Source organism: Geotrypetes seraphini, chromosome 4 (assembly GCF_902459505.1).
Source record: "Geotrypetes seraphini chromosome 4, aGeoSer1.1, whole genome shotgun sequence".
In the NCBI taxonomy this organism is placed as follows: Eukaryota; Metazoa; Chordata; class Amphibia; order Gymnophiona; family Dermophiidae; genus Geotrypetes; species Geotrypetes seraphini.
Window position 1 is genome coordinate 260,035,698 of NC_047087.1, and position 26,154 is coordinate 260,061,851.

General features: G+C 41.2%; 2 protein-coding genes across 2 annotated transcripts in view; one reads left to right on the forward strand and one right to left on the reverse strand.

The window, feature by feature from the left end:
- The window catches only part of LOC117360103 (cone cGMP-specific 3',5'-cyclic phosphodiesterase subunit alpha'-like), a 121,977-nt gene that overhangs the window by 78,230 nt on the left and 17,593 nt on the right, over positions 1-26,154 (reverse strand).
- RBP4 (retinol binding protein 4) lies at positions 533-16,897 on the forward strand. The gene is made up of 5 exons (XM_033943771.1): positions 533-1,347; positions 1,458-1,594; positions 2,125-2,231; positions 2,497-2,709; positions 12,296-16,897. The coding sequence occupies exons 1-5, from the start codon at positions 1,231-1,233 to the stop codon at positions 12,319-12,321; spliced, it is 600 nt and encodes a 199-aa protein (XP_033799662.1). The 5' UTR covers positions 533-1,230; the 3' UTR covers positions 12,322-16,897.

Sequence of the window (26,154 nt, forward strand, 5' to 3'; positions counted from 1 at the left end):
TTATTTTTGCACTAGTTCCAACTAATTCAGAATACCACAGCATAACTGACAGAAAGTGATGTGATCAAATCACATCATTTTTGCAAAATGTTCACTGGTTATTAATTCAATAGAGGGCTAAATTTAAAACTCTATGGCCCAGATGTCTGATCTTCAGGGCACTTAAAGTAAATGGCCCAGAGTATTTGAACAAGATCTCTCTCTCTCTCTAAGTACCTCCAAGGTCACTAAGGTCCTTCCAAGGACAATCCCTACCACACACTCTCCAAAGAAAATCACTCTAACATCCATTCACAAGCCTTCTTCAGAGTAGCTCCCACACTGCATCTCTTTGGACTACTGGACTGGAGTTAATAAGTATTAGAGTTAATAAGTATTACTTGATCGGGAACTCGTTAGAGCATAGCCCTGGATCTCTATACATATTCAAATGCTGATTACATTGCTGACCTGCTTACAGCCTAAGTTCTTGGCATGGTTTTCTTAAAAGCACCATGCTTCTTTAGAATTAACTGGCCTCAAATCACTCTTTATACCCAGGCATGTGCCAGCCTGTGGTCTGTATCCAGACCACACTGTGTGCAGACAGTCACCTTCCCAGCCCTCTCTGCCCTTCCAGCAGTGTTGAATATATATTTTGGCTCAGTGCAGATACATATGCCTCACTGTTTTCATCAGCTTTTCACATTCTGCAGAAACAGTGGTTCCTTTAGGCTGCTGTGCCTGGCTTTTATGACAGATGGGAGTCTGGGTTAAAGGGCGAATCTGCTGTTATTTCAAGGTTCCCAGAATGAGCTTCTGCCAGCTGGATCCACTCACATTCCAGTCTTAAAACTTAGGTCTTTTACCTTGCAGAGGGTTACGAAAGAATAACCATTTACGGCTCTTTATAAAGCTCTCAGACCTTGCCCTGCAGTGCTGTTTGTATTTGGAAGCAGTCGGAGACGGGGGAATTGCTGGGGCTCTTTTTATCTGTTAGCAGACCTGTCTGAAAAAGTTAAAACACTGCCTCTCTGTTAGCTAGCTGACCTCTGAGGAGAGGGAGAATTTAGAGAAAAGCCAGACTAAAGCAGAAACTTTTTACATCTTCTCACTTACCTCGGCTTCTTTTTCAGATGCTGTACTGTTTCTGTTGATTGGTCATTTTTTATTTATTAGAGGGTTTTTTTTGTGGCATTGTTCATTTACTTTTGGCAGATCCTCTGAGGACTGGATTCTGTGGCGTGCAAGATGGATGTAAAATCTTTGGGGCTGCTGCTTGCCCTAGGCTTCCTGGGCAGCTGCCTTGCAGAGAGAGACTGTCGCGTGAGCAGCTTCAAAGTCATGCAAAATTTTGACCGCTACCGTGTGAGTGTCTAAAACCTGCTTACAGGGCATGGGGGATGCTTTATTCTAGTACAGTAACTGATGCAACTCTTTGACCAGCATTAATCTCTGATTTCTGTCATATTTTCCAGTATGCGGGGACATGGTATGCGGTGGCCAAGAAAGACCCTGAGGGAATTTTCCTCTTGGATAATATTGTTGCCCAGTTTGACGTGAAACCAGATGGCTCGATGGGTGCAACAGCGAAAGGGAGAGTCATTATTTTCAAGTTAGTGATATGCCTTTGCATTTACTGTACTGTGTCATCCATCAGAAGAAAGGTAGGAGTGGGAAGATATTATATATATATTATATATATTTAAATTCCTCTGTGGCATATAAAAATGCATGGAGGTAATCTTTTTTCAGTTGATAGGAAGCTCTGGAACTAAAGGGCACAGGACAAAGGTCAAAAGGAACAGAGTCATGAGTAATCAGAAAAAAAAAAATTCTTTATGGAAAGGATGGTGGATGTATGGAACAGCCTCCCAGTGGAGGTGGTGGAAACGAGAACTGTATTTGATTTTAACCAAGCTTGGGACAAGCACAGAGGATCTCTAAGGGAGAGGAAGGGATAGTAAGTAGATAATATGGATGGACAGACTAGATAGGCCATATGTTCTTTATCTGCTGTCATATTTCTATCAATTTCACCACTGCTTTCTTAGTTTAATACTTCAGTTTCTTGTAGGGGACTTAATTGGAAACAAAGTCGCTGGGAGTTTTGTTGATTTTGTGACAATATTTTTTCTAACACAGCAATTGGGAGCTTTGTGCTAACATGGTGGGCAGATTTCGAGACACTGAAGACCCTGCTAAGTTCAAGATGGAGTATTTTGGTGTTTTATCCTTTTTTGAGAGTGGAGGTAAGAAAGATCTCTAATAGATACTTTAAGAGACCGAGGACTTTTCAGACAAAGGGTCTGATTTCGTATAAAGCATTTTCCCCCAGATCCCCAGAACCAAGAATCAAGCCCCAAGTAAGATGTCTTAATACAATTTAGGTGTTTTCAAATTAGTTAGGTGAAGTTTTCATCTAGCCAAAACATGATCCCATTGCACAAATTTCCACCAAAAGTGAATTTCCGCTTTTAACTGTTCAGCTTATTGCATTTTCCTTTTGCTTTCCAGAGGATAATCACTGGGTGGTAGATACTGATTACGACACTTACGCAGTTCACTACAGCTGTCGTAAACTCAATGCTGATGGGACGTGTAAAGACGGTTATTCTTTTGTGTTCTCCCGGGATCCAAGTGGTTTGACTCCAGAAACACAAAAAATTGTCAGGAAGAAACAGGAAGAGCTGTGCTTGGAAAGAAAATATAGACTTGTAGTCCATAATGGTAAGGGCTCTCAGTTTCTCTACAACATTTTTGGATTCAGTGTCAAGACTTGAAAAAAGGAACACTGATTAGCAATATAGTAGATGCCAATAGTTAAAGGCCATTTGGCCCATTCGGTCTGTTCAATTGCCCCTGCCTACACTGCTTAATTCTACGGCCATCTTTCAGAAGTCAGTTATACATGCTTAAGTGTACAGAAGATTGCTAATGCTTCTTTTTTCCTTAGCTGTGAAGAATAACTACTTAGCTTGCTGCTGGGAAGGGGTAAAATGCGGACCTCACGGATCTTATATGCACATCCTTGAAAATCGGAGGTCGGTGTCACTTTTAGTCTTGGCATAGGTTATGGCTCTGACAGACCTCTATGACACTTTAGCTCTGACAGATCCTAATGCTTTCCCTTCCCTATGCTGAGACTAAAAGTGGTACAGACCTCAGGGCAAAGGTTTTGCTACTTTTAATCTTAGCATAGGGGGGAAAAGCATTAGGATCCGTCAGTTAAATTGTCATAGAGGTCTATCATAACCTATGCTGAGACTAAAAGTGGCACGGACCTTTGATTTTTAAGGACGTACAGTTAAGATCCGTGAGGTCCTTTGCTACCCATGCTAAAACATATTCTTTCTCTCAATTATATCTGATATCTGAAAGTCAGATTAAGACAAAGGCAAACTAGGCAGATGTCTAAGGCTCAAATGTTTAGGGGGCCTTGTCAGATGTGCTCAGGACCCAGGAAGCTAAGGTTGATAACTGTATGGGGGGGAGGGTTCACTTTATCTAATTTAAAAAAAAATAACTACCAAGTATCTGGGCAATCTTCAGAGATTAGATCTCTGTTTTTTCTTCAGTTCTTCCCCCTACTTTAGTGAGCCTGTCCTACATGCTCCCAGCATAACCAGTGGCAGAGACTGTGAGTAGGATTCAGCTACTGGGAAGATGCTGGTGATGGGAGAACTGGAAGGCATCTCTAGTCATAGAAAGGAAGGGAGTGAACTAGGAGGAAGATCCTGTGTTGTGAAAGTGAAGCTTGTGTATATGAGGAGGGTCTAAGATCATCAAGAGGACCTGGAATGATTTTGAAAGCCAGCGAGTGTCCTATAGGGCGTTGCAGAGAAGAGATAGGAATGGGCAAGAGACAGAAGGGGGCTGCTGCAGGTTAAGGGAAAAGATCTGGCAGCAACTACAATAGCCTATGATGATAGGCAAAGTTGGGAAAGGCTTTCACTAAATAAACATATGAGCAGCAGGCAGCAGCAAAACACAAATGTGTGTGTGTGCCTGAAATGTGAGAGCGCATGGAATTCATTGCCAGAGAATGTGGTGAAAGCAGTTAGCTTAGCAGAGTTTTAAAAAAAAAGTTTGAATAATTTCTTAAAAGAACAGCCTATGAGCTATTATTTTGATGTATATATTTAGGAAAAACCAACTGCTTATTTCTAGGATAAGCAGCATAAAATCTGTTTAACTCTTTTGGGATTTCATCAGGTACTTATGACATGGATTGCCATTTGTTGGAAACAACATACTGGGTTTGTGGACCTTTGGTCTGTCCCAGGATGGCAATTCTTATGTTCTTATGTGTGTGTGTGTGTGAAGAATGATAGAGTGTGTGTATGCACAAGGGGCCGCTGAAGAGAATGAAACTTACATTATTCTACACTTTTTGTTTCAATGATATGAAATGAAGAGCAAGAGTGTGTCTGAAAAGTGAGAGTGTGTGCGTTTGAGAGTTTTTGTGTAGCTGAAATGCCAGTTTGTATGTATATATGTATGTGTCTGAAGAGCAAGACAGTGCAGTACAGCGATCTCCAAAATGCAGCCCCAGTAGCCCTTCATTGTGGACCTCAAACACAAATACCCTTTCTCCCACGGTTGGCATCCTTCCCCTCTTACTTCTTTTCATCCAGTTTCTCCTCCATTTCCCCACCCACCTCGGCCCTCCAAACCTTCCGAAAGTACTGCTATGCCTCTGCCAAACGCATGCTGCCTTTCCTACTGCCCTTAGCCTCTCTTCATAGTGTCCTGCCTACTGTGACAGAACTTCATGTTTCTGGGCAGGATGATATGGAAAGAGACTCCAGGCTGTGGAAGAAGTAGCATGCTTTTGCCAGTGGAGCAGCAGCACTTGCAGAAGGTTTGGAAGGATAAGGTGGACGGGGAACTGGAGGGAAAGCTGGATGAACCCAGAGAAAGCATTTCTGCAGTTGATAAGTGGGGATGTTCCATAGTAGAGAATGACATGGGGGACAAATTTTTCCCCATTCCCGCAGGAACTCAATTTCCCTATCCCCGTGAGTTTTGTCGCTGTCCCTGCCCCATTCCTGTAAGCTCTGCCTTAACTGCACAAGCCTGAAGCACTTATGATTTTAAAGTGTTTGAGGCTTGTACAGACGAGGATAGAGCTCGCAGGAATAGGGTAGGGACAGGAAAAGAACTCGCGAGGACGGGACGGGAAAATGAGTTCCTGCAGGGATGTGGAAAAATTTGTCATACTCTATTCTATAGTCAATGCGTGGAATCCATTGGGAGCTGAGGAGGTAGGGGAGGAGAAAAATGTAATCACTGCTGAAAATTAACATCATTTTTTTCTCTAAAAGCACTGCCACATTGGCATATATATCTATTGTTAAACCAATCTCAATGGATACCTCCCTGGCCTAGTTGGTCCACATATAAACATATTTAATAAATGCATCTAGTGAGAAATATCTGCACTCAATAACAGCAAAAAAAAAATATGATGTATTTCAATCTCAGTAAGAAAGAAAGCAAAAGCTATTGCCTTCTTGCAAATACCAAAAACATTGTCATTAAACTCAGAGCTCTCTTGTTATCATCTTGTGGCCCTTAAGATGAAAAAGGTTGGAGACCCCTGGTATATAGTACATAGTGTGTGTGTGTCTACAGTCAAAATGCATGGGTATATGTGTTTGAAAAGTGAGTGTGTGCATTGGTCTCCAAATGGGTTAGTTTTACAAATATCATGACAAGAATGAACCTCACTCCTATGCGATGAGCATTAGCAGTGAATCTAAGAGATTGCAATCATCTAACTACTTCCATTGTACCAAGGAAAATTCATAAGGTATAATATACACAGGAAATCTTGTGTGTACATTTCTGCGTTTCTCTCTGATGGGGATAGAATAATTTAAACCAGTGGTTCCCAACCCTGTCCTGGAGGACTACCACCCAGTCAGGTTTTCAGGATAGCCCTAATGAATTTGCATGGGACAGATTTGCATGCCTGCCACCTCCATGATATGCAAATCTCTCTTATGCATGTTCAGGGTTTAGGATTTAGGGTTTAGGTAAACATGCATGTTTAGGTCCCTAGTACCTGGCAAAAACCAAAAGAGTGGCAACATTCCATGCTACTGATCCAGTGCAAGCAGTGGCTTCCTCCATGTCTGTCTCAATAACAGACTATGGACTTTTCCTCCAGGAAATTCTACAAACCTTTTTTAAAACCAGCTACGCTATCCGCTCTTACCACAACTTTTGGCAATGCATTCCAGAGCTTAACTATTCTCTTGAGTGAAAAAATATTTCCTCTTATTAGTTTTAAAAGTATTTCCCTGTAACTTCATCGCTTGTCCCCTAGTCTTTATAATTTTTGATGGAGTGAAAAATCGATCCACTTGTACCCATTCTACTCCACTCAGGATTTTGTAGACTTCAATCATATCTCCCCTTAGCCGTCTCTTTACCAAGCTGAAGAGTCCCAACCTTTTTAGTCTTTCTTCATATGAGAGGAGTTCCATCCCTTTATCATTTTGGTCGCTTTTCTTTGAACCTTTTCTAGTGCCATTATGTCTTTCTTGAGATAAGGAGACCAGAACTGAACGCAATACTCAAGGTGAGGTCATACCATTGCGCGACACAGAGGCATTATAACATTCTTAGTCTTGTTAACCATCCCTTATCTAATAATTCCTAGTATCTTGTTTGCTTTTTTGGCTGCCACCGCACATTGGGCAAAAGGTTTCATCATATTGTCTACAATGACACCCAGATCCTTTTCTTGGGCGCTAACCCCCAAGGTGGACCCTAGCATCTGGTAACTGTGATTTGGGTTATTCTTCCCAATGTGCATTACTTTGCATTTGTCCTTGTCAAATTTCATCTGCCACTTGGACGCCCAGTCTTCCAATTTCCTATGGGCTGCCTACAATTTTTCACAATCTGCATGCGTTTTAACAACTTTGAACAGTTTAGTGTCATTTGCAAATTTAATCACCTCACTTGTCGTTCCAGTTTCCAGATCATTTATAACACAAGTCCCAGTACAGACCCCTGCAGCACTCCACTGTTTACTCTCCTCCATTGAGAAAAATGACCATTTAACCCTACTCTCTGTTTTCTATCTGATAACCAATTCCTAATCCACAACTGAACTTTGCCACCTCTCCCATGACTCTTTAATTTTTTAAGAAGCCTCTCATGAGGAACTTTGTCAAAAGCTTTCTGAAAATCTAGACACTCTACATCAACTGGTTCACCTTTATCCACATGTTTATTCACACCTTCAAAGAAGTCAAGCATTTTAAATTGGTAAGGCAAGATCTTCCTTGGCTGAACTCATGCTGACTCTGTCTCATTAAATCATGTTTGTCTATGTGTTCCACAATTTTATTTTTTATAATTGTTTCCACCATTTTGCCCGGCACTGAAGTCATGCTTACTAGTCTGTAATTTCTCCAGATCTCTCATGGAACCCTTTTTTAAAAATGGCATAATGAATTCAATGATTAAAAAACTGCAGAAGCTGCTTTTGGATTTAAATGAACTACTGTTAAATGACATCATTTGTGTCTTGTCTGCCTATAACGTGGCAACAAGAATCTTGTCTGTGGATCAGACTCCTACCATCTGCAACATCCTTCCATCATGTGCCCAGCTGCTCAAGCATCTTACTGTTACTACAACAGATCCATCCACCATTGGAGGCATCAAGAAGCATTTCTAACATTTAATAGGCACTTATTTTCCTGTTCCTCCACTACACAATCCAAGTACCTTCCCAGATAATGTAAAATCATAGGCAACTGAATCTTTGGGAAGGTTGTACCAAAACCAGATCGAAATGAATGGCTCTATATGTGATTTATAAATATCAGTTTACAAAATATTGCCCCTTTTAATACTTTAATAAAAACATTTAAATATAAAATCATAAGTGTTCAAGGCTTATGCAAATGAGGACAGAGTCCTTGGGGATAGGGCAGGGACAGGGCAGGGATGGGGACAGAGCTTGTGGAAATGGAGATGGAGCCTGCGGGAACGGGGCAGGGACAGGAATGTCCCCATGTCATTCTCTACACCTTACCTCATTCCCACCTTCTCTGTATCTGTCCCACAGTTCTGAGAGTCATTTTATCAGAAAATAAATATTTCTTGATATTTCTTCTGTGACTCCAATTTCATCTGATATTTTTTTCATTAATTACACTATTTATTATAATTATGATATGCTAATAATTAAGCTAATAATCTAAGTATGTCATATCTAGTTGTTCATCAGGATACATCAAAATTCTACTTCTGTCAGGCACATCTTATTATTGTAAATTATCAACATGGTAAAGGATAGTTGTCTATATGATAAATCTAGATTTAAGTGGAATGCTTGACGATAGAGCATTTTTATTTCTACTGCTCTGGCAGTCTCAGCCTGTTTCTTTAAAAGTTTCCAGCTGGGTCACAAGTGATCTCTGTTAAGCTCAGCTACCATGAAATGACCTCATTCTTAAGGATGAGCCAAGATTTTCCAGACACAGAGCATCATAGGCATGGGTCCTAGTAAATATTTATGATTAGTACAGAACTCCCAATTGAAGATGAGCTGCTATATGACAACTTAAAAAAAAAGCAGCTAAATTTACCAGTATGATTGATTATTTCAGCTTTGATGGGCACATCTGCCTCTCTTTTTCACAGGAAGTCATATTATAATAGAGTAACTTAGTAGCCAAGCAACGTAGTAAATGATGGCGGATAAAGACCAATTAGCCCAACTCATCTTCTGTGGTTTTCTGCCATTGCTAAGTAATTGAGCATACAAACAACAGAATGGACTGTACTGGCAAATGTGAGCCACAAAGGAAAGAAGAACCATTTGCCCATGATGGCTTCAGTTGTTTGAATGAGGAGCTTAATGGTTTACATGACTGTTTTATAGACTCTCTGTTCTTTATAAAATGATAGAATTACAGACATTTAGGGCTAGATATACAAATATTTTTCTCCTAGGATCTGATTCATGAGATGTTATTTCCATATTCAATAAGAGGGCAATTTTCAAAGCCATTTACCTTGGTTAATAGGTACTACTTGGGTAAAATGTCCTGGCTGAAAACTATACTTCTCTATCTGCTTCAAAGTCCAAAAGGGCTAACATGACACTTACTCATATTTAGCTAGGTTACAAACAGGCTTTCTTTGGGGAAGGAGAAGGGTGGTAGGGTAGGGGGGTGCTTAGTAAGGGGAAGTACAGAGTACAGGTATAATCTGCATTTTCAGATGTCATTACCACTTTCTCAGCTCCGATTGGGCACTTCCACAAATTGCAAGTGCAAAATAAATGTGTCTTGTGTACAAAGACACTTTGCAATGTCTTATATCAAAAGGGAAACTCCCTGAACAGTTTATTTTTAAAAATTATCTAGTGTGCACAGATTTTACTTGATATCTAAAAAGGTTATTTGCTAAGCTGCGGAAACACAACATGTTACCACAGCAAAATATACTGAGGATGTCACTAGATGATCTAAATGATTTTCAAGCCTCCGTGTAAATCTAAATCTATCACAGAGACCACTACCCTCCTTGAATATTCACACTTCTTTACTACAGGTTTGTAATGAATACGAGGTCTGTTCAAAAAGTTCCAGGACTGATTTTATAAAAATTTATTAAACAATCTTACAACTTATTCCATTGATTCCCCTTCAAAGTACCCCCCGTCCCTACATATACACTTTTCCCAATATAATTTCCACTTCTGGAAACAATCATTACACACATCTTCAAGAATCGCCAAAAGTTGATGTGTTGGATTTTGCTTTATGTCTTCAATGGTGTCTTCACGTTCCTTTCAGCTTTGATTTAAGTTTAGGAAACAAGAAGTCAGCACGGGCCCTGCCAGGAGAGTAAGGTGGCTAGGGAAGAACTGTTATTGTATTTTTGCACAAAATTCACAAATTTTGATGCATTCAAAACACTTTCCACGACTCATGACATGTTTCCTATAAGCCGCTTTCAATATTTTATATGTTTCTGTAGCGGTCTTATTCAATTTAAAACAGAACTTCACGCTCATTGAAGAGGATGAAAAATAGCTGATCATAAAACACACTTTCACAAAAACTGCTGTAGCTCAGAGACGAAAACAGATATCAACAAACGGAAACAAGGAAGTTACTTATGAGGTTTCAAGCTACTCAATGCCGCCTAGAGCATTTCAAAAGAACTTCCCATTGGCGCTCAATAAAAGCTGTCCTGGAACTTTGTGAACAGCCCTCATATATCTAGTACCTTTTGTTTTTGCATTGCTGCAGCTGGAAATTTGGATGTTCCTTTCTACTGTAATGTAAAGAAAGTAGACCCTTAGTTTTAAAAGGGTTGATGGTCTATTAATGTTCTTGCCCACCCCAATCCTCTCTAAAGCCCCAGTTTCAGATTCACCATCAAGCAACCCCCTAAACTGGAATACTTCCTACTCTGTTTCAGGGTTCCCCATCAGACACCCTAATCAAACTCCTCCTCCAATCAGGTCCCCCCACCTTTCATTGTTCCTCCCAGCACCTACTAGATATCTTCCTGGTGTTTCGAGATAGGGGCAGGTGCAATCCACATTTGCTTCTGACCTTCTTCTCCCAGAGTCAAAATGGCATCTATTGATCCTTGTGGCTCTCTTTGGCCGCTTGACCCTCAGTGGTAGTATAGCAAGATTACTGCTGGGGATCAAGAGATGCCATTTTGATTCTGGGAACTGAAGGGGCAGGAGTGACCACTGCCCCACCACTAGATACAAGGGAGACAATGGTAGGTGCTGGGGGAGCAATAGGGGTGGCAAATGAGGGTTCTGATTCAGAAGGAGTGTGGATTTCAGAAGATCAATTAGAGGGATGTCTGATGGGGAGACTAGGGTTCAGGGGGTACTCCAATTGAGGAGTGTCTCATGGGGAGTATTTCAGCTATGAACAGTATTTGATGGGCAGATTTGTTGAGGGGATCTGAGGGTGGGTAAATGTTTAATAGTCTACTGCCACTTTAAGATGGCTTTAAGGGAGCTTTAGGCTCCATGTTACTAGTCTGGTGCCCCCAGGGAGGTAAAATAACACCAGCAAAAAGCAGGTGTTAACTTTACGAGCTGTATTTTCTGGAAAAATAACACAAGCTATATTACTCAATTTGCATAATAATGAGGTGCTTTGCATGTTATGCATCTCACCATTTGATCATATTCTGCTGCCAAAACATGGGTTAAGGGCAAAGAACTCACATTTGGGGGGAAATGTTATCAACAAGGGCTACCATGACGATGTGTTATTCTACTGTTGACCCCAGTTATTAGAAACTAGCCCCTCCTTTTACAAAACCACAAAAGTGGTTTGTAGCGCAGGCTGGCACGCTGAATGCTCTGCTCTGCTCTGCTCCTGACGCTCATAGGAGCATTCAGCGTGCCGGCCTGTGCTAAAAACCACTTTTGCAGTTTTGTAAAAGGGGGAGGGGTAGGTCTTAGTGGTAGCCCACATTGATAACTAAGCTCTTTTGCTATTTAAGAAATGTTAAATAGCAAAACTTAACATTTTTTTCTTAACACACGTTAGCAACTACCCCACTAAGTTTATTTACAGTGTTTATTGATTGGGATTTATTAACTACCTTTATGAAAAGATTCATCCAAGTTAGTGCACAACTGGTTGAGTATTCTTAGATCCCTAGCTTTTGGATTTTTAAGAAATTTGGGGTCCCATTTACCAAGTCGCGGTAATGATTCTCCTGCGGCAAATGCACTGAACGGCTTTGTAAAAGCGGCCTTTTATTTTTTCAAAAGTTTTGAATTTGGAACCTCTAGGATCTGCAAGATATAGGGCTCCTTTTACTAAAGTGTGCAAGCGTTTTTAACATGCGCGGAAGATTAGCGCGTGCAAACCCCGCGCTAAATGGAAAATACTAACGCAAGCTCTATGGAAGCGTTAGGTCTAGCGCGTGTGCTAAAACCGCTAGCGCACCTTAGCAAAAGGAGCCTATAGTGTTAAATAATAATTCTTATTACTTTCACAAAGCTTCCTAGTCATTAATCATGCAAAATATGTGTATTATTAAAAAGTGCTTTGCATGGTTGGTGGTCTGAGCACTTTTTAATAATACACATATTTTGCATGATTAATGACTAGGAAGCTTTGTGAAAGTAATAAGAGTTAAATCTGCATACAGGCTTATAGTGATATTTTGTGAGCTACCCTTTATTTGAGTGGTTAAAATAATAATGCAATTATTTTAGAGAGATTTTTAAGATGTGGTTTTATATATATTTTCCAAATGTAATAACATTTCTTACACATTTTGTATATTTCAGGCTTCTGTGACGAAAGCAACAACTAGAAGTAGTATAAAGGTGTATCCAAAATTTGTATTACTTGACGAAGTACGTTATAAATCTTTAAGCTAGTGTCATGAAACATTGGAGTATATTTATATTAGTAAGCCAATGAATTTTGAATGAAACGGGATTAGAAAAAGGAGAAGAAGGAACCAATTGGACCATAATTGTACATATTTTTACAGTGTTAAAAATATTATTGCTACCTTATTTTAAACTAGGCAGTCTTTGAGATGCCTATCTGTATACTGGTATCCTGCCTTCCTCATATGATATCTAATGGTCTAGTAAAAAAAAACACATAACCTCCCTCTAGCATCTTCTCACCCAACTCTGTGGATATTTTTCAACAAATATTCATCATGCACACACTGATGACTTCTACATCTTACTCTTTAAAAGTCTTCAGAGAAGCAAGAAGCTAAGGTGATAATTGAATAATAATTTAATTAATTTCAGATGATAACATAAATATTTATGAATTGCTAATATACCTAAATAGGAGTTTAATGTGATTTCCAAGTTAATAAGAAGCTAGCCATCATCGGGAATTACAATTTTACATTAAAATTAAGCACAAACATATAGAAGATCTGCTTATCTGTTAATATGAATGAGATATCTTGCAAACAAATAGGTCTTCAGGCCTTTATGGAAACTCTCATAAGAGGGGATCGCTCTTAATTGTACTGGAAGAGAGTTCCACCATTTTGCCACCAAATATGGAAAAGATATAACATGTATTGTTTATATTTAATACCTCTAGGATTAGGAAATCTTAACCTTAGATTATTGCAAATCAAGCTATAGTTCTTAAAAGAAGGCAATTCTACTAAATTCATCATAAAGTCCCGGATTTCTCCATGGAAGATCAAGAAAACCTATGTACATAATTTAAAAATACCCCTTGCTCTGAAAGAAAGAAAGTCAATGTAATCTGAGATACTATATAAAAGCATCACCTTATCATATCTTGTTGCTGAGAATATAGGCCTAGAAGCAACATTCTGAATGGTCTGTAATTTTATGCATATAGTTACTGTACATCATTTATCGGTTTCTACAATTTAAGACCTATTTACTGACTTGCAAAGAGGTTTGCAGGTTAGTACCCATTTTTGCAATGCCTAGAGGGGCATTTTCAATATAATATCCAAATTTGATTTTGGACATTCTGTAAAAAAAAACATATGTGAACGAGAAAAAAAGCTCTTTTCAGTTCAAAATTTGTCCTATTTTAGACATTTTTGTGCTCAATACATCTTTCTTTAAAGTCCATTTTCAAACAAGAAACATCCAAAGTACAAATGCACAAAACAATCTAAAGGGATATTTAGAGGCCAGCAGTCTTACTAGACCAGCCATTAAGACATCCCAGCAGAGCAGTGGGGCACCCTAGGGGCACTGCAGTGAATTACACATTAAAGATTCCAGATACACATTACATTATAACCCAACTGTATATCACTACAATAGCCCATATGCCTGCACGTATCACTTATGTGTGAGTTCAGTAAGTGTACCAGTTAGAGTAGGATATGGGCCTGGGCTCCTTCTATAATCCACTAAACCAACCACCAAGCTACTAAAGGAACCTGCTTACTGCTCTAAGAGGAATTGTCATTTTATCTACAGCTGTCATAGAGCCTGTGTGTGTGTGTGTGGGAGGGTGGGGGGGTCATGCCTTTATCTCTCCAGTGATCATTTAGTCAGTTCGGGTACCTTTTAGGCACTTAGGGGCAAAATCTATAAATGGTGTCCTGATTGTAGGTGGCAGTAAGCGTAACCAGCCAATCAGGAGGCACTTTAAAAAAAACAACAAAAACACCCCCCAAGTCAGGCTGCCTACATTGAAGGCATCTTCACGAGCCTAGGGAGGCGCATAGGGCCAACTAAGCTTGCCCAAGGCTAGGCTTAAGAGTGGTTTCACCCAGAAGTGGCCTTAGGCAAGCTTAGGCGGCCCTAGGTGTCTCCCTAGGGCCATGATAGGTGCCTGAAATAGATGTGGCCGTTGAACTGATTGCGGCAAGGGAATCTCCCTGCTGCGATCAATTTAGCAGTCGTGGCAGAGAACCCGTCCCTCCCGAAAAGACTGTTGGCAGGAGGGATGCCCAGTCCCTCCTGCCAGAGCCCCTGAAGCAGCCCCCCAATCCCCAAATGTCCACAGCAGGAGGAGTGCCTAATTTCTCCTGCAGCCACCCTCCAAGACATCCACCGACAGGAGGGATGCCCAGTTTCTCCTGCCAGAACCCCACCCCCCTAGACATCCCCTGGTAAGAGTGATGCCCCATCCCTCCTGATGGAAAAACCCCACTCCCTGAGACATCCCCTAGCACCCATTCCTCCCCACCCAGCCCCCATAAGTACCTTTTTTAGTTGGCCAGCTAGAGAAATGCTTATACCCTCTGGCCGGCAGGTCTGTCTCCACTAAATGGAAGACCTTCCCCTTCCTAGTGCATCATGGGATGCACCGGGGAGGGGCCTAAGGCACCTGGGCCAACCGGAATTTTAGGTCTCTTCCCCGGGGAGAAGAAGAGGAGAGGATGCAAGAGATTAAGCGTCGAACAGATGGCTTTTCAGTTTTCTTTGCAAGATGATGTGGCAAGGTTCAGTTCTGGTCATTCAGTTTTGGCCTATTCTTATGTAAGGGTAGTTTCATTCAAAATTTAAGTTGAAGGTATCACTTTTGTGCAAGCCCCATATTAAGTATATGCACATCACCTGATTAATGCAATGGAACTTTGTGATGTAATCACAGTCACATGTTGATGGGTGCAATTAAAATAACACAATGATACAAGAGATGATAGCACATAAAGATCAAAATAGCCCATCTGATGTTTAGTAAGATAGTTAGGGTAGTAACTGCTGCTCATTGTAGGTGACCCCCCCATTCTTTTGCTGAGAGGAATCTGCTGCTCCAACTTCCATGCAGGTGATTCTGCCCTTCCCCCCAGGCCTTCTTAGAAGTACAGAGCATCCTTTCACATCTGTTTAGAGCCAAAGCATCTAATAGTTATTGTCCATCCTATTGCCATGCAGGGACCCACTGTGCTTGCCCCATAACATTGAATTCCATCACTGGTTTGGTCTTCACTATCCTCTCCAGGAAAAGATGATGGTGCTCTTGGATTGTTCCACTTGCAGTATATATCGTGTTCCCTAGTTCTACAGCTTTCTTTCCTTTGAAACGTCTCTGTTTATCATGGATTAGTATGCATTAAAAGGTTCTAGTGTATGTAAAAATATTATATTAAAACATATGTCTGAAATGAACTGAAATAAAAACAATAAAATAGGTAAATTCTAAAAACAAAACAAAAAGGAACCAAAAATGTTTTGTCTGTAAATCTTCCTAACAAATAGCTAATCTTTCTGAATACCTCACAGGTGTCAGTAAACTGCATGTGGGTGATCTTGAAGGTGAGCGTTTCAACACCCAAATTACTTTGGTTCAGTGAGGTAGGAATGACCAAATATGAGGTGTTTTCAAAACCTTTGCACATCAGAATCTACTTGTGGACGTCAGATAAATACTAACTGTAGCTCTGTCAATAGATAAAGCCTGGATTCTGAGACGTTTCTTTAAAAATAGACAGAAAGAATTTCTAGGATTTAAAATTCAGATGTTTCCTGATGGTTCAAGAGAGAAGCAAAAGCATCGGCGTGAATTTCTTCTTCTGAAACCTGGGGTCATATCTTTGGGGGCCAAATCTAATTTAAGGAATCCTTTTAAGTGTATTGTGTGCTACCGTACAATTAAATGTTTTCTTTGAACCCCAACAATTGACTACCTTTTTGGCGTCTGGAGGGAGAAAAACCTTGAGCTCTTTGGATTTAAGCATGACACACTCTTCTCAGCTCTATAGCCTTTAGCACAGTGGTCTCAAACTCAGACCCTTTGCAGGGCCACATTTTGGATTTGTAGGCACTTGGAGGGCCTCAGAAAAAAAAATAGTTAATGTCTTATTAAAGAAATGACAATTTTGCATGAGGTAAAACTCTTTATAGTTTATAAATCTTTCTTTTTGGCTAAGTCTTAATAATAATATTGTAATTTATAGCTAAAGAGACATATGATCAAGAAACTTTTATTTTACCTTTGTGATTATGATAAACATACCGAGGGCCTCAAAATAGTACCTGGCGGGCCGTAAGTTTGAGACCACTGCTTTAGCATGTCTTTATTACACTTGTATTTTCTTAGTTTCTCGCTATTTGAATATCTTGGATCCATATAGAGGACTTGAGCATAATTATCCAATATTATTTTCTTGTTTAATTGCTGTTAAAGCTACATATATATGTTGTAATGTAAAGTGTTCGGGCTAAACTGCTTTCTGTACAAGTTGTTATTCTTGGTATTTAAGTTAAAAATCAATAATTAAATAATTGAAAAAAAAAGAAGAAAAAGAATCTACTTGGGAATTAAATAGATAAAATCATTAACAGTCTCCCAGTCTCCTTTTCTTTAAAACTAATACCTTTATTCATCTAAAATATTCGGTTTGTCTAGTAGTGCTGCATTAAAAATAATTATCACCTAAGCTGCATGGCTTGGAAGGCTATTATAAAATCCTCTACAGGGAAAAATAGTATAAAACTTTAAAGATCTGAACTATACCATACATTTGTCCCAAAAGAATGCACAGCCAGATTGTCTCCCAGAAAACATATTGGAAAGCATGCAGAGACACGGTTTTGAGAATGCTTTCTAACAGATTTGTAGAAAGTGTACGAGGTGGTTTGTGATAGAAATCCTTTTAGGAAGAATAGTGTTTGTGAATACCTCTGGCGTGAGTGCATGTAAAGTGGGAGTGGTGAGAAATAGAGAATAACACAGGGACAAATTTTTCCCCGTAGGAACTCATTTTCCCATCCCATTCCCCGTGAGTTCTTTTCCTGTCCCTGCAAGCTCCATTTTCATCTGCACAAGCCTTAAACACTTTAAAATCATAAGTGTTCAAGGCTTGTGGAATTAAGGCAGAGCTTACAGGAACGGGGCAGGGACAGTGACAGTGACAAAACTCACAGGGACAGGATGGGGAAATTGAGTTCATGCAGGGACTGAGACAAATTTGTCCCCGTATCATTCTCTAGTGGGGAATGCATAGGGTAGGGAAAGTTGTGTGTGAATATGTGTATATATATATATATATACTAGTCTTTAAGCCCATTACATTAACAGGTGCTAGAGTAGATGTCTGTATGTATGGTGTGTTGTTGTTTTTTTTATTTGTCTCTCTCCCTGGACGCTGTCTGTCTGTCATTCTTTGTGTCTGTGTCTCTCCCAGGTCCCCTGTCTGTGCATCTTTCTTTCTGTCTGTCTCCCTGGCCCCCCCCCCCTGCTTGCCAAAGCAGCCCCCTTTCACCTCTCCCCCTGTTGTGCAATGCCTGCCTGCTTCGTGGCCCCCCTTCTGTTCCTCCCTCCCCCCAATTGTTATCTGCCCCCAGCACAACTCTCCCCCCAAAGCAGCCCCCTTCCCCCCTGTTGTTCAATGCCTGCCTGCTTCATGGCCCCCCATCTGTTCCTCCCCCGGATTACTGTCTGGCCCCAGCACACCCCTCCCTCCAAAGCAGCCCTCTTTCCTGCCTGCTCCATAGCCCTTCTTTTTCGCTTCCCCTCCCGTTCTTCCCCTCCCTCCATCCACCCATGGTTGCTGCCGCCGCTGCTGCTCCTGTTCAAAGCGGCCTGCTTAGGTTCACGAACGGCTGTAGTGAACCTCGCAGGCCGCTCTCCATATGATAGCATGTTCCCTCTGACGCGATTGCGTCAGAGGGAACGTGCTCCATGTGGAGAGCGGCCTGCGAGGTTCGCTACAGCCGGCCGCAAACCTCAGCAGGCCGCTTCAAACAGGAGCAGCAGCAGTTGGTGCGGGAAGGGGGACTCGTGGACGTGTTCCCTACCGGAAACTGCCCCCGCCAGCGCTGCTCCACACCCCCTTCATCTTGCCCTCTGGTGCGCCAAGCCAGCGCATGCGCGTAAGCCACTGGCCATCCGCCTCGGGGGGGGGGGGGAGGAAGAGAGAGAGCGGAGAGGCGGCGATGGCAAAGTTAGTGTAAGGGAGACGTTGCATCTTTCAACAGGGAGCAGGACAGAGCGTAAGCCGCACATGCGCACTTCTTATGTGTCGCTACAGCTCACGGAAAACCGGCGCACACATAGGAAGTGCGCATGCGCGGCCTAGCATTTTATTAGATTAGATGTGTGTGTGTGTGTTTGTGTCTGTATGGGAACAACGAAAAGCGTTTGTGTGAATATGATGGAGATATATGTGTATCTCAATAATGAGTGTGTGTAGGATGCAGGAATATGTATGGGGGTTGTTAAGGTGCGGAGATGGCCTGGGATGTATGTATGTGTGGGTTGGGTTTGTCTGGGGAAGGTGTAGATGTGTGCATGTGTGAGCAGCTGCATGGTGTGGGTGATGCCCGTTAAGAGGTTTGGAGAGTGTGTTTGTGAAAGGATGTGGGTGTGTACCTATATGCAGAGAGTGGGATGCTTACATGTGTGACGGGTTTATGAGTGTGTGTGTGTGGGCATGGAAGCTTTAGAGTGGGATGTTTTGGTGTGTGGGTTATGTGAGTGGCTCGGTGCATTAGGTTTGTATAGGGATGCATGTTTGGGGATTTGAGGTATGTGGGGGAGTGAGTGTGTATTTTTGGAAGTGTGTGGGAAGTGACTCTGAAAGCATCTTTTGTTGCCATCCTTCACCAGTTGCATCAGTTATGTGTCCTTGTGTCTCTCTGTTCTTGTGAATGGTGGTGCTTTTGGAAAGTAGCTGAGAAATTCTAAATTCCCATGCCCAACTCTTCCTCGCCATGACCCTTCCACCTCGCCCCCTAATTCCAAGGCCCAAAACTAATTATACTTTCCACCTTGAATCTCATGTACTGACATAATGTATCTTTATTGTAACCCACCTGCACCCCATGTACTGACAAAACATATCTTTATTGTAACCCATGTACTGACTAAATGTATCTTTATGGTAACCCACCTGTATCCCTTACACTGACAAAATGCACCTTATAGTAAACCACTTGTATTGTAACTGACAAAATATATCTTTACTGTAACCCACTTACATCCCATGTACTGACTAAACGTATCTTTATTGTAAACCGTTTCTATCCCATGTACTGTCAAATGTATCTTTATTGTAAACCGCTTCGAACTTCATGGTATAGCGGTATATAAGAAATAAATTATTATTATTATTATTATTACTTTCCAAGTTCACACCATCTAACAGATTCACACAGAAAGCAAAGCAGATTTTTCATTTGAAAATTTTGATTTCTGGTTTCAAGCTCATCCAAGATATTAGCATTCTCTGCATGGCAAATTTGGTGAATGTGTGTCCCTGTTTTGGAAAATTATTGTGACTACAGTCAGATGAACAGGTAGACAGACAGACTTTGATCCCTTTTTACATAATTCTTTCCAACACTGCATTTGTTGAAAAACACTAAAAGTGAAGTGTTTAAAAAAAACAAAAACCAGCCAAACAACTATTTTCCCGTGCCAGATGAATTTGGTTGCTCGTTGCAATTTCGCTTCTCAATCGTTTCAGTACTGTCTGTCCTTTTCGATGAGAAGCAGAAAAGGACGTTCTTCCATTCATCCTTGAACTGATGGGCATCATACAACACTGGATTTAAGGCAGAATTAGAAAATGTAAACGTCACAATCCAAAAGAAGAACGAGGATGGAATATCGAAATTCTTCTTAATGTTCTGAACCATGATCAGGAGCACGGTGATGGCGATCGGACTCCACATGACAAAGAAGGAAATCATCAATGCAAGCAGAGTTCGAAACAGTTTAAAATCTTGTTGAGAGACTCGAAGCTGATGATTCTCAGAATATGCTGCACTCTCACTTAAATTTTTTCTTGTTGCCTTTGTAATCTGTATAAAAACAAAGCAGTTTCTATTGTAATACTGGAGGAGTATCAAGCAAGGAGTACATTGGACAAACAGGGCAGTTGCTATTCCATAATATTCTCCGGGCATCTATTATTCTGAGGGTAAAATGCCAGAGCGCAGTGTATTGCAAACTATGTGCCACGGCACACTAGTGTGCCTCGGACGATTCCAGGTGTGCCCCGAGATGTTGGCGAAAAGGAGAGGTGCCAGCACCACAGATTGCTTACAGGATGTGCCTCTCGAGGCGAGAGGCACAGCCTGTATTCAGCCAGCCAGCACCTGCGCCTCTCGTTTTCACCGGCAACTTTGCTCCTTCTCCTCACCTCTCCTGCGGCACTCCCTCCCCCCCCAGTAACAGGAGGCTGGAAGACATCTGCGCAAGCGTGGACATCGATGTGATGATGTCTCGTATGTGTGTGATGTCATTGTGCTGACGTCCGTGTAATTCTGGGTGCCCTCCAGCCGCAGACCCAAGATTAGTGTGCCAGCAGCTTAAAAGGTTTGTGACATGCTGTGCTAGAGAAACATGGGGGCATGCGTAAAGTTTAAGTTCGTCTGTTTCTGCTTTAAAGTACTATATGGACTAGCCCCAAAATACATATCTGACCTTTTCTCCTTCTCAGCCAACAGACATAAGAGAAGTTCACATTCGATTTTCGTTCCCCCTCCAGTTAGAGGATGTAAATAGAGAATGACACGGTGACAAAATTCATCACCGTCCCCGTCCCCGCGGATAACCGCGGTAAATCATCTTCATGTCATTCTTTAAGGAGAGAGGGAAGAATCAGAGTATGAATGGCCACAACCACTGCCCCGCAAGCTTTGCTTTGAAGAATGCTGGTGTAGAAGGATTGAAGTTGAGATAGACACTACAGAATGACAGTCTCTGGTATCCAAAGCAGATATTGTGATGTCATAATGCCTCATTCCACCAGTGCCTAAGAGCCAATCACATCAGTGATGTCACAATGGCTTCATTATCCTTGGCTCACATAAGAATCAGAGTATGAATGGCCACAACCACTGACCCACAAGCTTTGCTTTGAAGAATGCTGGTGTAGAAGGACCGAGGTTGAAATAGACACTAAAAAATGACATGGGATTATTTCCCACGGTTATCCGCGGGGACGGGAACAGTGATGAATTTTGTCACCGTGTCATTCTCTAGATGTAAACTCAAAAGACACCACCAACACCTTTTCTCACATCAGGCAGCATTATGGGGTAAAGATCTAGAACAATTGCTTACGCCTACTACTTATGAGGAATTCAGGAAACGCCTAAAAACATATCTGTTCCTGAAATATCTAGGCAGTTGACCCGTACAACTCTTTCTCCTCAATAACTGATCCCTTAAGCTGTTAATCTCTAACTTCCACCCTGTTAAGTTCAATCTATTTAAGTTCAATCTTTTAATCTTTGTAAACCGCATAGAACTTCACGGTCCTGCGGTATATAAGCTGTTGTTATTATTATTATGTTCAGAAGTTCTCAGGTTGGATGCCTTAAAATAGCATCAGCCTGAATGTACATGCCAAGTGTTTGTACTTAACCTCTTATTTTACTCTAGTCTCTTACTCTGCTTATAAGATCATCATGTTTGTCCTATTTGCCTTTGAATCACGCAATTTCATCCAACTCTACGCCACAATCAGTACAGCAGCTAGTGACCCCTAGCTCTTACTCTTTGGGCTGGAGTCTGTAATGGGTACCTAAAAAAGATAGGTAGCTAAAGTTAGGTGCCCATTGCATGTCAATCAAACTTAGCTGCGCCTAACTAAAACTTAGGCATTTGTAATATAGGCCAGGGTTTTAAAGGCCTACATTTTAGGCGCCTAAGTCCTTTAGGGAATTGCGCCGAGCAGCTCCTAAGCATTTCTCCACCCTTAAACATGCCTACTTTGGTGTTAGGCACTCGTAGGCGCCATGTGATAAGTAACTATCTTTAGTAGAATCGCACCTAAGAGGAATGGCACCTATCTCCCTATTAACTTTTTTTTTTCCCAATTATGAGCTTGTTAAGTAACCCTTTATTTGGCATTGTTGCTCAGAAGCAACATGTGTTTTCTATGGCTCTTATGGAAGACCTGCTTCTCCAAATGCCTGTTACTTGGCACTGTTGGCCAAAACGCAAGGAGTAACAACATTGCATGCTACTGATCTAGGGTAAGCAGTGGCTTCCTTCATGTCTTTATCAATAACAGACTATGGACTTTTCCTCCAGGAAATTGTCCAAACCTTTCTTAAAACCAGCTACGCTATCCGATCTTACCACAACCTCTGGCAATGCGTTCCAGAGCTTAACTATTCTCTGAGTGAAAAAATATTTCCTGCTATTGGTTTTTCCCTATCACTTTATTGAGTGTCCCCTAGTCTTTGAGTCTTTATTGAGTCTTTATTGAGTGTCCCCTAGTCTTTGTATTTTTTGACGGAGTGAAAAATCGATCCACTTGTACCCGTTCTACTCCACTCAGGATTTTGTAGACTTCAATCATATCTCCCCTCTGCCTTCTGTTAGGGCTGAAGAGCCCTAACCTTTTTAGTCTTTTCTCATACGAGAGGAGTTCCATCCCCTTATCATCTTGGTCGCTCTTCTTTGAACCTTTTCTAGTGCCGCTATATCTTTCTTGAGATACAGAGATGATGCGAGGTGGGCCGGCCTAGCAAAGGCCCCGAGGCTGCCTGATGAAACCGGGGCTCAACTACTGCTGGCAGCAGCTGTGTGCCGAAGGTAAGCACACAGAGCTGCTGGTCCGGGGGTGCGGAGACGAGGAAGGCAGGAGTCCCGGCAGATACGCGACTAACGCAACGGTAGGAGAAGTCAGGTGACACAGGCGCCGGAGCCTCTCTTCGTGCCCAGTGAGCCGCGGCACACTTAAAATCTCAAAAGGCACACTAGTGTGCCGCGGCACACAGCTTGCGATACACTATAGTAATGATACGATTGGGGGAGGAGGGATTATAAGTGGGAGACTTTGTGATGTAAACAAAATTGAACACTTTGTTGTAATTGGTTCATGTGCATTTGTGTTGGTATGTTCAATAAAAATATTAAACATTGAATAAGCTTCTCCCATGTGGCCTAGGGGCACCTAAATGAAGTTGACCAGTTATAGAATTGTCTACTATATGGATAATAATAATAATAACTTTATTTTTGTATACCGCAATACCACAAAACAGTTCAGAGCGGTTAATGCAAAATGGTTAGAGCAATTTTCACAGGAACTATCTGTATAGTGCTTTTGCAAGTCGATAATTTATATACATATGTTTTCCAGCTGCCTCTAAATTTATAACTCATTTTAAATACAATACTGATTCCTACTTTCCTTTTTTTATTTCACATAGGGAAACAGGCCATTTCAGTAGAAATCTTAGGGAGGTCAGAGAACATTGTGATGTCACTCTGTATTTTTAAAGCTATTGTGACATTGGTTAATGCCTGTGGAAACCAGCTAATTCCATTTCGTGTTTAGTTAGTTCCATATAGTAAAAAGTTGTCTCTGATGTCATAACCAGGAACAAATTTTTGTACCAAAGAAGAAAACCAGACATCATGTCTTGTTCACACAAATCCTTGACTTCTTTATAAAAGGAAGGTTAGTGGTGTTTCAGTATCATCATCATTCCCCTTCCTGGAACTATATGCACTTTAATTACCAGGAAAAGTTCATCAGACCTCTCTTGAAGTGAACCATGGCACAATGGCAATATTTTGTAAGTGAATAGCCCTGCTCAGTGTACATGCTATCCATTGATATACAGGCAATCCCCGGGTTAAGAACGAGTTACGTTTTTAAAGCTGTTCTTAAGTCAAGTTTCAAGTTTTTATTAGTATTTGATGAATCGCTTATTCGGGTTGCTAAGCGATTTACAATTACATAAAATAATATTATATACGTTAAACTAGGTAACTTCAGACTTACAAATCAAAGACAGACATGAAACAAGTGGGAAAGAGGGGCAAAGTTACATGTTCATGGTTTAAGAAAAAAGATTAAAGCTAGGAAAAAACAATAGGATGGGAAAAAAAACTGAGCAAAAAATCTTCGTCTAAAATTAGATATTAAATGCGTCTTTGAAAAGATAACTTTTAAGAAGTTTTTTAAAATGGTTAAGATCTTTTTCCTCTCTAATATACTTGGGAAGTGAGTTCCACAGCTGGGGGGCCATTACTGAGAACATATCCTGTCTTCTAATACCTATAATTTTCAGTGAAGGGACCGCTAAGAGATTTTGTGATGTTGGGTTTGTATGTAACTCAGAACTTGTAGATTTTAAGATTCTTGCTCCTTATCTCTGCTCCTGGCTAACAAAAGGGCCAACTGTCCCTAGCCAGTGTTCCCTCTAAGGTACAGCATGCACAACCACACACTGTTCTTAATGTGGCCATTCATCATTCCTGAATCTGCTATGGGAAAAGTGTAGGAGTCTATGCCACTGGAAATACTGCTCAGTGAAATCAAATGAAGCCGCAACCACGTTCTTAAGTATGAGTCGCACTTAAGTTGGGCGTTTGTAACTCAGGGACTGCCTGTATCCTGTGCAAAAGCAAATATAGATGCTCAAAGACCCAATTCCCAGCTGATCCAGTGCCAGTTCAAGAGAAATGATTACTTTATGAACCACTCAACAACTATCCCCAGTAAATAACAAGAATGCATTTAAGTTTTCTGATTGAAATAATGTAATAAATGAGTGGTTGAGATGTAATTTATAGGTTGAAATGGTAAAATTTATAGGTTGAGACGGTATAATCTTATGATTTTTGCCAATGTATGAGAGCTTTGTTGTGCAAACCCTGAAATATGTATGTAATACTGTGAGCTGCCTTGGATAAAGGCAGATTTAAAATGTTTTAAATAAATAAATTTACTTTGTCTTCTCTATTACTAGATATGCTAATTTTTAATCCTAGGTAATCAACCAATCATCTTCAACTAGGAATTGCATTTGTTATGCTAATGTTAGTCTTTCCATTGCTTTACATCACTTTTGGCCAACCAGTACTGATGTTTCAGCATTTCTAAATCATCTTGTTACCTTTATCCCCTTAACTCCAGGTTGTTTCCAAGGCTCAAGTACTGTTTAATCCAGGTGATTCTGTAACTGAGGCATGCAGGACTGAATGGGGCAGCTCATTGTGCAGCGGTTACTAGCTTTACATAATGTTGTTTACTTCTGTTGGGTTATTATAGTTCAGTGTCAGGCAACCAAAGCTTTGCCCTATGCGTTGTGTTTTAGAGGGCAGGAGGAGGAATTTCTATGGATTCCGAGCAAATGTTGGACAACTAGCAGTGCAGATTTTATACTGAGGTTCGGTCTCACCCTATCAACGTTCCAAACTTCATTCTAATGTAGAAATGGTTGAATGTTCAGCAGCCCTTGGGAAATCATCCCATTACCTAGGAAACCGAAACGCTCTCAATCCATGCAGCTATACTTTCAACTCCAGGAGCGAGCTTTTTCTGCCTTAGCTTTTACCCTCGACAGGGAGATTTGACAAGAATACCACCTGCGCACCTGACCAGGGAAGGATTAACCAATAGGCCCAGTAGGCATGTGCCTAGGGCCTGAAATGGTCAGGGGGGGCTCGATGAAGGAGGGCATCAACATTGTTTTTTTCCAAACAGCGATGGGCTCCTCCAGCATTGATCGGCAACGTGGGCCCCCCCATCGACGGAAAGTAAGACAAGCAAGCAACGTGGGTAAGAAAGGCAATGGGAACTGTAATTTTGCAAGTGGTGCTGCTTGCCAAAGCTTCCCTCTGACGCAGCTTCCTGTTTCCGCCTGGGCACATGGTGGGGTGGGGCGGGGCAGGGGGCCCAGTGTACTTGTGTGCCTAAGGGCCCTCGACGAATTAATCCTGCCCTGCACCTGACTGCTTCATCTTCTCTCCC

Excerpts from the sequence above, each read along its gene's own strand:
- RBP4 (XM_033943771.1), top strand. The coding sequence starts at position 1,231 with ATGGATGTAAAATCTTTGGGGCTGCTGCTTGCCCTAGGCTTCCTGGGC. Across the intron at positions 1,595-2,124 it reads GGGAGAGTCATTATTTTCAA|CAATTGGGAGCTTTGTGCTA; the intron begins GTTAGTGATATG and ends TTTCTAACACAG. Across the intron at positions 2,710-12,295 it reads TAGACTTGTAGTCCATAATG|GCTTCTGTGACGAAAGCAAC; the intron begins GTAAGGGCTCTC and ends TGTATATTTCAG.